The following is a 12,279-nucleotide window of genomic DNA, read 5'->3' on the forward strand; positions in this document are numbered from 1 at the left end:
ACAAAAATTCAAGACCCTCATATGTCAGTGTTGAACTGCTTGTCCATAGAATGAAAACGCAGAATTATGTGATGTCAGGGGCTTGTTTGGTTTTTGAAAAACAGCTCATGTCAGTGTTTGGGACATCCACATAAACACATCATTAAAATCCTGGATGCTTTAGCTACAAATAAGGGTGCTACAAGGACACCACCCCAAGACTTACTGCTAATTAGTAAACAGAACCAAAAATTGATGCCAGGCTCTTCTGAGCCCTTCAGGAGACCAAGAGGGCTGCTGGGAAACAACTGTCAGCTCTCTGAAATATTCCCAAACTTCTTCAAAGCAAATTGGTTGCAACTCCTCGCCATGTACATGTGTTCAATTTTTCCTTTTAAATGACAGTCATGTGCTTAGAAAGATTGAACTGTATTCCCAAATATCCTTTGATGCAGAATTGTCCTTTCAAGGTCAGCACAAACTACAAAATCTGAGATGATCTAGCGATTTCTCAAGTATTATTCATCGGCGTCATCCTTCACTTGAAGGCTGAGCTAATTTTAGGATGATACAGTCAACTACATACAAGGATGATTATGCAGATGCAATATTTTGAAGTTTCTCAAAAGCAGGAACATATACAAACATTCCAACTCTCTACACGAATGTTAGTCCTACCTGCCATAGGGTATTTTTCTTTGGAGACTCATCTTCATTCTGATCCTCCATTACTGACGTGTTCTAGGAAAAAAAAAAAGAATTATGACTTCAATTTTTCATTCTATGGCAATTCCTTGCTCTACAAGCATTATGAAAAAGCAAATCAATTGAACAGATAAAATTTATTTTCCCAGTGAACAGAATTATCAAAGATTTCTGGCCACAAAACCTGGGTATTATAAATAAATTCCCCTTTCAAACTGACATGTTTATCAATTCCATTTACTGTAAAGATAACTCCCCAACCCCTCTTCAATTTCCTTTGACAGGTTTTCATGCAGCCTTTCAACACTTTTCTCACTGGGAAATAAATTCACTTTCATCCTACTCAAGCCAAAGTAATTAAACCTGTCAAAGTAATCAACTAGCACTTTCTGCCAAAGTTAAATTGCACACGTCTAGTTGGGGGGAAAAAAAAAACCCTCACTATACACTACTTACATGCAACAGGATATGAATTTTTTTTCAGCTCTAGCTTACCACAAGGAGGAGGGACTGTTCTCTGCAGAACGTCGCTGTAATTCACTGCCACAGTCTGCATCCTATAACCCTTGGCAATCACCATCTTTCTTCACCCTGACTTAATTACAGTGTTCTCCCCACATCACAACTGCTCCTCCCTACTGTTTTCTTCCCTTCTGTTCAAGAACGACATGTAAGAATTTCTATAAACATTCAGCTGCAAATGTTTCTTTTCAAGCTTACCCCAGTTTTTCAAAATCTTTCACTCATTTCTTCCCTTTTTGTTTTTTAATTATCTGCTCCCTTTTGCTGCCTATACCACAACTACCATCTATTTCTACCTACTCACTGGTACCCCACACCTAGGCAATTACGCCTCATTTAGCTTCCCACCAACCCTGTCCTCCCCATTATTCATTCCCAGGAGACACTGGCTAACTGGCAGAGGGCCATCATGAAAAACTGAACATCTTAAAACATTGTCTGTATTTATTTCAGCCTTCTTCCCCTCTATCAGCTGTCTCAGCAGAAAGAGGAACAACGCACCCAAGTAAAACACATGATGGAATAAGTCACACAAATCCTTTACTCTTGCCATCACAGATGATGGATTAACCCCTTAACAACCTCATCCAACCCCCATTCCAAACATAATTCCACCTCAAAAGCATTCACCGCTTCATCTCCTCCTCTTTCTTGCATAAGGGATGTACTGCACCAAAAACAGAAAACTTGAAAAATTAACAGTGCCTATAGGCAAGCCTTCCTCCACCCGCTGACTACGGTGCTTTGTCTGAAGTTTACCTTGAACCCTTTGCTGCCTTGCAGTTAGGTATGAAAAAACATGCAAGGCACAGATGAAAGATTGCATTATGAAAACTATGTCCACTGGGTGATGGGAAAACTCAAATCTATCTGGTTATGGCGCACGTAACGACGACAAATACAAGCCCAGGAGATGGCTAGTGAGGAATCCAAAAATGGACAAAGGCAGTAAAGGTTTTGCGTTACTCCACCGATACATATAGTTTAGTGTTTCTGGACATACACAGAATGGTAACACTGGAAAAGTAAACCACCTTTTCCACATTTTCAAAATTATAGTCTCTGGAGGGCCATTCCAGTTATTCACAACTACACACTGTTCATAACCAGCGCTACCGCTGATGTGCACACCATGTGCGAACGATGCTCTCCCACCGCACGGTGCCACAAGAGGGAGCACAAATCAGCCGTAGACGTACTGGTACCCAACTGGCCCACACCAGCAAACATTCCTCCAGGGAATTACACAGGGCTGCTTTTATTTTATTTTAAATTTGAATGTGTAGAAATACTCATTACAGTGATTATATGTTGTTAACAGTGTTTTCAATTACTGTGTGCTTAAAAGAGTAAGGAACATCTCGTCCCCTTTTGTGGTTGAAGGATAAATACATGCATTGATCCTGTGAGCTAAGAGCAAGGAACAGGAACTCTCACTGAGAATATCAAACCTGGATGGCTTGGGTCAGCATATTCAGCAGAAATCCCACGTTACATCAGTTTAGCCCCAACCTAACTTTCCTTTCGTAGGTCACGGCAAGACACTGCCATTGCTTTCTTTTGCTTCTTTATTGGGAAATGTCTCAGAGATCATTGCTAACTCCCTGGGATGCAAGCTAAGACCTGTCTCCTAAATGTTACGTCTTTTCATTCTAGGAACATATACTAAAACCATAGCAGAGCAGCACTGTAACGCAAAGTGTGCAGGAACACAAACTGCATCAAAATGATCAGACTTCCACACTAGGCTATTGATTGCAGAGCAAGTTTTTGTCTTCGGTGTGCACCTAACTCAATTCTACTGTGCCCCTGCTGCTGCCTAGGTGAAGAAAACTGGGCAGCAGACTTGAAGGAGATGCTACATCCTTGGCATGTCCACAGATACAAGGGAGAAGTAGGACAACTGCATTTCTTCTGCCCCTTTCCACTTGTCCCTTTTCCTTCAGCGCATCAGAGCACAGCCTTGGCTAAGACGGCAGTGTCTTAGATCCACAAATGGGCAACCTGGCACATGCAGTACTGCTGCTGAAAGGTATCTCCATGACCTCTCAACATCTGGGCCATGAATCTAAGGGCAGGCTACATGGATGGATTTTTTAGGCTGGAAATTTAACATTGTATTTATCTATTTAATTGGGAAGTAGGTAGCGGTGTTAATTTAATGGTATCTACTACAATGTTTATTGGTTTTTCTCTCTTTTCCCATCTTAAACTCACTCCACATTTTCTTACTATATTTTAGAGCTTGAGGGTTCTTTCTACTTCCAAATATATAGCTTGTTTTCCCTATTGTATCTTCTCTTCCTAATAAATTCTCTCTACTTCTGTCTTAAACACTTCATTTCTGGGGTTATTCCCCAGATCACATGCATCCTAACTCAATGGATTTTACACATTGTACACAGACTCTAATGTGTCTCTAAAGCACTTAAGCTTACTAACTGAAGACTAAAAGATAACTGGGTGGATCCTGTCCTGTTGTCTAGAAGAAGCAATTAGACAACTCTCATCTGTCCACAGCACTTGGCAAAAGAAGGATTTCAAAATTCCTAACAGCTGGTGTCACTACCCCTTGCTCAGGAGGGCCTCCAGCTCTTGTGCAAGAAGGAAGATAGGCATCTACAAGTTCAACTCTTCCCTTCATCACGCTGTTCCCTCCTCTCAACCTGTACCTTGTTGTTCACCCCACCCACCCTCTACATAAAGCTACCATGCTGGCCGCCTCTGCAGTTTTCCCAAGCAGCTTTAAAGTGGATTTAACACGGACTCCACTCCGTTTCCCTGCAGCTCTGCTGCTGAACAGCATCAAGACACGGTGCAAACGATTACGTCTCATTCAGTTACTCTGGCAAGGCCATGAGTCCCTGCAATACAACTGAGCTGCACTTGCAGACTCTGAACAGGCTTGATTTTTTTACCCCCACAACCACAAGAGCCTAGCAGCTTCTCACAGTGGAAGTGTAGCTTCTAAATATTGTCAATTAATCCTGTTTATAAGTTCATTTTTTCCAGAAATTCTTATTAAGTTGCTCGCAGTTCTTGCAAAAGTAGAACGATATTTCCAACCAGCTGTCATTCCTTAATTAGTCAGCCTGGAATAAGCACTCTCCATCCCCTACTGGGAATGGCAGCAACAGCAAAGTGATAACAATGGGTCTAAGCATAGATGTTTTCCATTGCCTTATAGTTGTTATAACTCAACTGAATAAAGTTACACTGAAGAAAGCCTCTGTCTTTATTTTCACTAACGGTAAAACCAGCAACGGCAGTAAAATTTACAAATTGGTCTACAAGCTGTAGAATTTTAAAAGTTTGTTTCCTGAAGATTTGCATCGCATACTCCTCACCTAGTTCTGCAGTAACTTCAAGCTTTCCTTAGTCTTCCTGCTCCACAATACCTCAAGTCTTTGGGATTTCTATGAGATGCAGATGAACAGGGCAAACAGGTTCAAAAGTTACTTGGGGAGAAAGAGGTACTGACAAGCAGCGTAATTACATAAAGCTCATTTCCTCTCCAGATTATGAAAAGCTTCCAAAATAAAAATAACCATGAATGATCCCCAAAGGCAAAAAATTTTGTAGGTAGTATAAAACGTCATAAATAACAGTTTCTATTAAGACCCTTAGAAGCCTGGTAGCAACTAAAACTGGCATCTCAAGCATAATAGTTCCACATATGTGTGACTGTATGACATTAGGTGCAAAAGCACCTAAGTCTTTCTGTTGATGAATGGCACTCAGCCTGCAAGGCTCATCTCACTCATGAGATACACAAAAACCAAGCTGCATCTTTTCTAACAGAAATCTATCAAACCTGTACAGGCTAACCGGATTTCTACCAGATTTGTGTTAGCTACAGGCAGGTAATGCTTAGGTTTGCACCACGCTCCAGGACTTGGGAGTGCCTTTAGTCACTTAATTGAAGAGAAACAGCATGGTGCAGCTTTGTTCTTTAACCCAGTTTTAGTTCCAGTATCGAGAGAGCAATTACAGAAGTGATAGTAGTGATCCTGGGAACTGGGACAAGATACACAAGCAGCAGCAGTAGTACCTAGCAAGGCAGACATTGCTATGTTTCTTCAATGAGAAACTTTTCCCTACCAAAGAATGGATTCACAGGCTACAAAGGATGGGTGGACAAAACTAGACAATAGCTGTGTTATCTTGAAAAAAAAGAATAGCAGTCTTCAATCATTATCTTTTTGGCTATAATGAAAGGGAGAGTGACAGAAAACAAGAACCTCCATTACCCACTACCCGTGAGACTACACCAGTAATTCTGATCTGAGTTAAAGATCAAGCTAAGTCTTTAAAAATCTCATTTTTGAGAAAATTCCCATTCACTGGAAAAGACACCAGGAAATTTCAGTTAAAATTACAAAACAAACAAAACTAATCAAAACAGTTCAGCTAAACAGGCTCTGATCTCCTTTAGCAAACCACATCTACATCTGACTTCAGAGAAGTTGAAGAAACAATAAAAAAAATAGCTAATACATACTTGGATAGCTTGAAGTCAAACACAGCAGATTAAGCTCAAGCTCTGTGTACTCAGATTGCCTTCTGAAACCAGCTCTGCCAGCACAAGGACTGCTGAAGGTATTAATTACACATTCACCCAGAGGAGGAGAGGAATCCACCGTCCTATGTGACAGCTGGACCACATCAATAAGGAAGAAAGCTGGGTAACCGTCTTTATCGTCTAAACGCGATGAGCATGTGTCCCTCATGGCTTCCTGCTTTTAATATAGCCAGAAAACCCCGAATGGTTTAAAGCATTTCAAAATGAATGCAAGCCTCTCCTTAGGATGTAATGGTCACCATTTTCTAATCCAGGAACCTGTTAAACAGTGTTTATTAACAACATCTTGATACTTGATCAGGGATAGGAGGGGATTTTCTTCTTTTAACTACTCAGAGACTGTTAATAAAAACAAACCGTAGCACAAACACTAAACAAAGTTGGAGATCCACTAACTTAAATTGCACAAGATGTGAATCAACTCTTCTCACAGCAAGGACCAAATCCCTTTACTTATCACATCCCTCAAAATCTGTATGTGCCAATCTGCAAAGAAACGCAAAAATACTACAACGCTTCCAAATGCCAGGCCAGAAATAGGCGGTCACTGGCAGAGCGTGCTTACCCTAACCGCTGCAAAGATTCATGACTTCAAAAAACTTCTTCAGAAGCATAGCCATAGGCTATACACAGAGGAACGACATAAAAGATTCCTGTATCAAGGGAGTAAGCATAAAAAGGTATGGACAGTTATTCAAATCTGGGCAATAAAGATATTCACAAAGAAGACAGCACCAGCAACAACATACCTCCAGCTACGGGTTTAACCTCACTCATGTTGCCTACAGAAAATGGTTCCTTGCAATATTTCTCCATTAATTATGTAACAAGACAAAATACACTTTTTAAAATACATTTAGTGAGATGATCATACCTGGGGGGGGGGGAACAAACCTTGAGAAAAGTAGAAAATAGAGCCCACGGCCAAATGATTTTACAAATAAGGAGTTTCTGAAAGTATTTGATGGTAGATAAACTCAATCCACTGTCCACAGTCACTATAAAGCACTTTGAAAACAAAGCTTTAAGAGTCATCAAGTTAAACTTGATTTAGTTTTAGGTAGTCCTGAGAGGAGCAGGGAGTTGAACTCGATGATCCTTACGGATCCCTTCCAACTTGAGATATTCTACGATTCTCACTTGAACATTAACTCTGCTGACCATGGACATGTCTATATTTGACATCTGTATTAGTAACTGCTTGTTTCAGCTTAAATTAAACTATTTATGTAAGCACTAGGGATCTGCACAAATTAAGCTCAATACGCTTCATTTCTTACCTAGCTAGCTATTCTCCCAGTTACCACGTTTTATTTTAGTGTAGTTATTGCTGGAAGTTCAAACAAAAATATACTTGAAATACTAAAAGAGTCTACAAAGATCCAACAGCTGAAGGCAAAATTAGAAAAAACCCCTCACACTGAAAATAAGGCGTCATTTTTATTTGGTCTCTGACTAACCACCGAGAAGTTTAGAGGAAGATAGGGTAAATTCAGTGCCAGCAGACAGTTATCCAGTTTGTGTTTAAAGTCTCTAAAAACAAACACTGTAGTTTGGCCACAAGTTGTAGATGGGATGTTTTTAAAAGATCCCTAATGCTTTTACATACCCAGTTTGACACCTCTCAAGGGCCTACTTGTGAGGAAGCTTTGTCCAGATCAGTAAACCCCCAAAAACCAAGTTGCCTGCTCCTGTCTCTCTGCTCAGAAAATCTCAAGTCATTCTTCACCTAAATGTTCCAGAACAGTTATTTTTGCAGGTTCAAAAGAATACAAGCAGGTACTAAACACGTTATCTTGCTTAAGCATCTTAATCAAAGATTTGATGACTGGCAATTAGTACCACTATTTTAACTTTGTTTCTAAAGTATCAGTCTTCACCGTAACCTCATTACAAAATTAATTTGCTGATCTTCTGTAAACATCTAACTGCATCGCTCTTAATATTCAGTATGTCTGACTTAACATGAAGTTAATCTCAAAATTCAGATCAGTGTGGGCTGTGTTCACAGAGGACTAAACTACATAACTTGGCTTTAAAATGAAATTATACCCAAAAATGACCAGCAGTTCAGAATTCCTATTCTGATCCAATTCCACAAAACACTAAGCAAGGGCTCCGACTTCATCGCAGGGCTTTTGGTGATGGCACATCCTTTTAACAGGCGGTTGTATGCACAAAGTGCAGTCTGGAACTACCCAGCGGAGCCGTTAGTTTGGTAATTCATACCCCAACCTGCAAAGCACAACTACCGACAAAGTACTGTAACAGCAAAATCGCCCTGCTGGCTTTTAGAACTTCAGAAATAGTGCAATACAGATTCTCATAAAGAAGAGTATATATAAAAAAAATTTTTTTTCACTGATTAAACTTGCAGTCAATTTAGGATGTAACAAGAAACAAAAAAAAAAAAGTGCTACTTTTATCCAAGTTACCAGCTATTTCCAAGCACGCTTGTATTTCCACCCAGCAAACAGACATCACTAGAAAAAAAATCCCAAGAGACATCCAGCGTTTTAAGCAGCAGGTATAGTTTCTAAAGTTACATGAGAAGGATGCTTTTGATTCATCAGCCAACTGAAGTCATCCATGGTTTGGGGTTTTTTTTGTAAATATGTAATAGTTTATTACTTCTTAGGGGTGGGCTTACCTCGACAGGTACTGCGGGATGACGGCTAACATATTCCTCGAGTAACTGTTTCAAACACACCCTGACTCTCATTTAATTTTCTGAGTGTCTGCAGTAGAGAGTCAGGAGTCAAAACCTGCCTGTATCCGTCCTGTATTAATATGTTGTATTTACAAGGACAATGAGTACTGAATTGTGTAATTGTAGCAATTTGATGACTCATCCCTGCACCATTCCGAGTACCGAACTGTGAAGCCTTGCAAAACTTGCACATCATGCAAACTATTTTGCTGAATATAAATGTTGAGCCCCACATATATATAGATATATTTTAACCACTTTCTCTACATCTGCCCCTCAAAACAAAAAGTACTAGTTTTATGCAGAATCAGCTTACTAAAAACATGGCAAATGTGGTTTTAAATTCAGATAGGCAAGGTTTGGGGGCTACGTTAAGCCTCGCTGTAAGGTTTTTCACAACGCCTCCGTGCTCAGCTCAAGCTGGTAGCTGAAAGAAATTTTAAATAAATAAATAAATAAATAAAATTAAAACCCTTAGGTTGTGAAAGAGCATCCAGCAGTAAGGGGCAGCCAGCAAGTCTTGCTGCAAAGCTCCACCTGAGGCTTACTGATCATGTTTTACTTCAGATGGAAACTGGCTTTATTTTCTAAGCAGCTGGACTCTGCAGCCCTTTCCCAGCCTAACAGGAGGTTTAATTATACCTTCAGCTTACAAGTGCTGCTTGTTTTTCAGCTGTCTCACTTCATGCCTTTAACTGCATGGGCACTCAGCCGTTCTTGGCAGGTACTGTATCTGTGCAGTACATTAGCAATCCACATTCTTGCCCAGAGCAGAAAAATCTCAATACTTAAACAGTACATTAAAGCAGTCATTAGGCTTATCACTGATATCACTGCAAATGGTTGCAAGCACTTTCCTAAAACATTTCTAAATTAACTTTCACTGCTCTAGAGTACGAATACGCCAAAAGAGAAATCCTTTCCGCCTGCAAATAATAATTTTAACAGTAAAATGTTTACATCAGAATCATCAGAAATATGGCTATGACACACTGCCTGTGGAAAGGTACACAGACACTAGGAGCAAGGTACTGGCTTTCTTTTTATTTGTTTTAATTAAGAGAAGTTACCTCAAGTTCTCAGATACAATTACTATTATTGTTTTTGCACTAACAATATTGCTAATGGTTCATCCCATTAATTTTCCAAATAAACCTATTTAGGTAGAACCTATTTGCACTTCTAATCTTAATGCACCACAAAGTAAAGCAGTTTTTTCTCTGTACATTTAAGACTCAAGGGAAACTTCAAATTGTGTTACCTATACAGTGAACTTATTCAATCTACTGAAGCAAATGCAACAAGTTTTCAGAGCTTCCACTGCATCACAGACACTTGTCCCACACTGCGTATTTGTTCAGACCATTTGCATCTACAACTACACCAAAAGCTACCCTGAATAAACGGATTTTGTTAGGCAGTTAGGAGGATTAGATATGTCAGGCCTTTTTTTTTTTTTTTTTTTATAATGGAAACATTAAGTAGTATTTACTACCTTAGAAACTGTCTCAATACTTAGTAAAGAGCCCCTTTAACTTTATTTTCCACATTAAAAAAAAAAAAAAAAATCACAAATGAAAACTTGAGGAGAAAATACTGGCTCAAGATTATAGTAACTTTGCTTCCTTCCAGAGCAGATGCGAAGAAACCTCTTCACATTCACTCATCTATTCATTGATAGGACTGGTAAAAGGAAAACAAACTATTTAGAAAGTTGCATTTCACTGCTGACTGCTCAAATTAGTACATCCATCAGAACCGCTTTCACTGAGGAATTTAAGCACACAAACAGCAGCTGACTTCAAGGACTCCATAAGCAGCCAAGACATTTTAGAGCTATAACTGATGCATCCCTGCAACACACTGTTTCCACATTAGCCCTCAGTTTCTCTCGCACACACCTCCGACAAGCCAAGTAGTTCAAATGGAGCATCATTTCCAAAAGTCTTTGCGCTGTGTAGACACCCCGAGTCGGGGGCAAGGCAAAATTCAAATTACACCTCACGTTGTACAGTGCTGTATTTTCTCTGCATTATGTTCATGGGTAAACAAGGCAGAAAACACACTGCTCTCCCCTTCACAATTAATAAGCCATTAACAATATTTCAGGTTAAAGGTAGGGTAAGTAACATCTCAGAAGCAAATTTCAGGCTAAGCTAATAATTGGATGACTTCCATTCATCAAAAATAAATCAGCCTAAGTTAAGATTAACTACACTTGCAACTTGGCTGCCTGGTGCAAAGTTAAAATACTTCGAGGGTTATTCCTAGATTCCCAGAGGGAATTTAGGTTCAGATCTCTGCTGCTGGTTCCATGTGAAACCAGCTCTGCGCAAATGTAATTACCTCAACGTGCCGGCCAGAAGACAGGCACAACCCTCGAGACGAGGGTGTCTAAAAAGCCCTATGAAGGATGGGACACTAATGGGCATCAGAAATACAGACACTGCAGCCAGCTAAAGATTCAGATCATTAAGCCATTTTTTCAAAACCTGACCAATTTTTTTTTCTCATATCCACTACCACTTAACACAGGCACTGGTGCTTATTACCTTTTTCTTCCCCTAAGATCTAGAAAAGATCCGCAGCCCTTTAACCCTCGAGCACAACACCACAATGGAACGGAAGGGAGAGAAGCAGCGGACACGTACTTCCAGCTTGAGAGAACCGTCTGAGCAACAAACACAAACACCACATATCAAAGAATAATTTAAATATAAGCAACTCCAAACAACTACAAGCCCACAGCCACAAATTCATCGGCATTAAATACTAATACACTAGGATTGGAGATTCAAAAGAAGCTATAAGCTTCAAACATTCAATACATAGGCATGCTTGGAGAAAAGTATTTTCTCTAATTTTTCTAAGACCAGATTCTGGCACTTCTTCCTCTATATCCCTACTTGCTTTCCCTGGCCAACAGAACTACATCAGAATTTATTCTCATTCTTCGGTTTTTGCTCTTCCCCAAGGATCAGCAAAACTTTAACCAGATTTCAAAGAGGTTTCTATACAAACTCTTTTCATAAAAGTTATAAAAATGTTACTCAAAAACACTGAGGAGCCTGAAATACTAAAATTGCAGTAACTCTCCATTATTTGTCTTTTGCAAAATGGAAGGCATTTGCACACAAAAGAAATACAGAAAAAGTAGCCACCACGATGAAATAGTCAATAAAACTACAGTCAGCTATTCCAAGAAAGAATCCCGTACTGTTTTAACTTCTTTTTTTTCCTCCAAAGACGTATGGCAACGTATTCCAGATTTGGCAATTCATGAAACTGTATCAATCCATCATAACTATTCAGGAAATCCTCATCGCTCATTAATTGTCTGAAACACAATCTTTTGCTTATACACAATTTCAGTGTATTTTTGTAATTGCTGATATCCAAGCAACTGAAAGCCTGGAGAAAACCTTATCTCAAAACAGGCTGTGGACCAATTTCAGCTAAACAAAGAAGCCTTCAGTAATACAAGATGTAAAAAACCCACCCAAATCATTTTTTCAAATATCCACTCAGCCTTGCCTAGGGTTACCCAGACACTCTGCATTCAAGTGCTGATTTTATATAGGTATTAAAAGGAATGTGCAATTGCATAATTTAGATTTCACATGATTTATATAATGGATGTCTAAATGCTCCTGACCTGTAAGGCCAGCACCACTTCTCCCTACAACTTCGAGTTAGTTGATTAATACAAAAAGCACATCATCGTAAGACTCTACAGAAAAGGATTTGAGAACGGGAGGAACGGTTGCCCAATGTCTCAGGT

General features: G+C 39.5%; 1 protein-coding gene across 4 annotated transcripts in view; it reads right to left on the minus strand.

The window, feature by feature from the left end:
- FBXW11 (F-box and WD repeat domain containing 11) overlaps nucleotides 1–12,279 on the minus strand; it is a 78,520-nt gene that overhangs the window by 38,400 nt on the left and 27,841 nt on the right. For all 4 annotated transcript variants that reach the window (XM_082323739.1, XM_082323738.1, XM_082323740.1 and 1 more), the window contains one exon: nucleotides 658–720. In XM_082323739.1, the coding sequence (XP_082179865.1) occupies nucleotides 658–708 (51 nt within the window). In that variant the 5' untranslated portion in view covers nucleotides 709–720. The remainder of the gene's footprint in view (nucleotides 1–657; nucleotides 721–12,279) is intronic.

The sequence above is a fragment of the Platalea leucorodia genome, assembly GCF_965183815.1.
Source record: "Platalea leucorodia genome assembly, chromosome: 11".
Lineage (NCBI taxonomy): Eukaryota > Metazoa > Chordata > Aves > Pelecaniformes > Threskiornithidae > Platalea > Platalea leucorodia.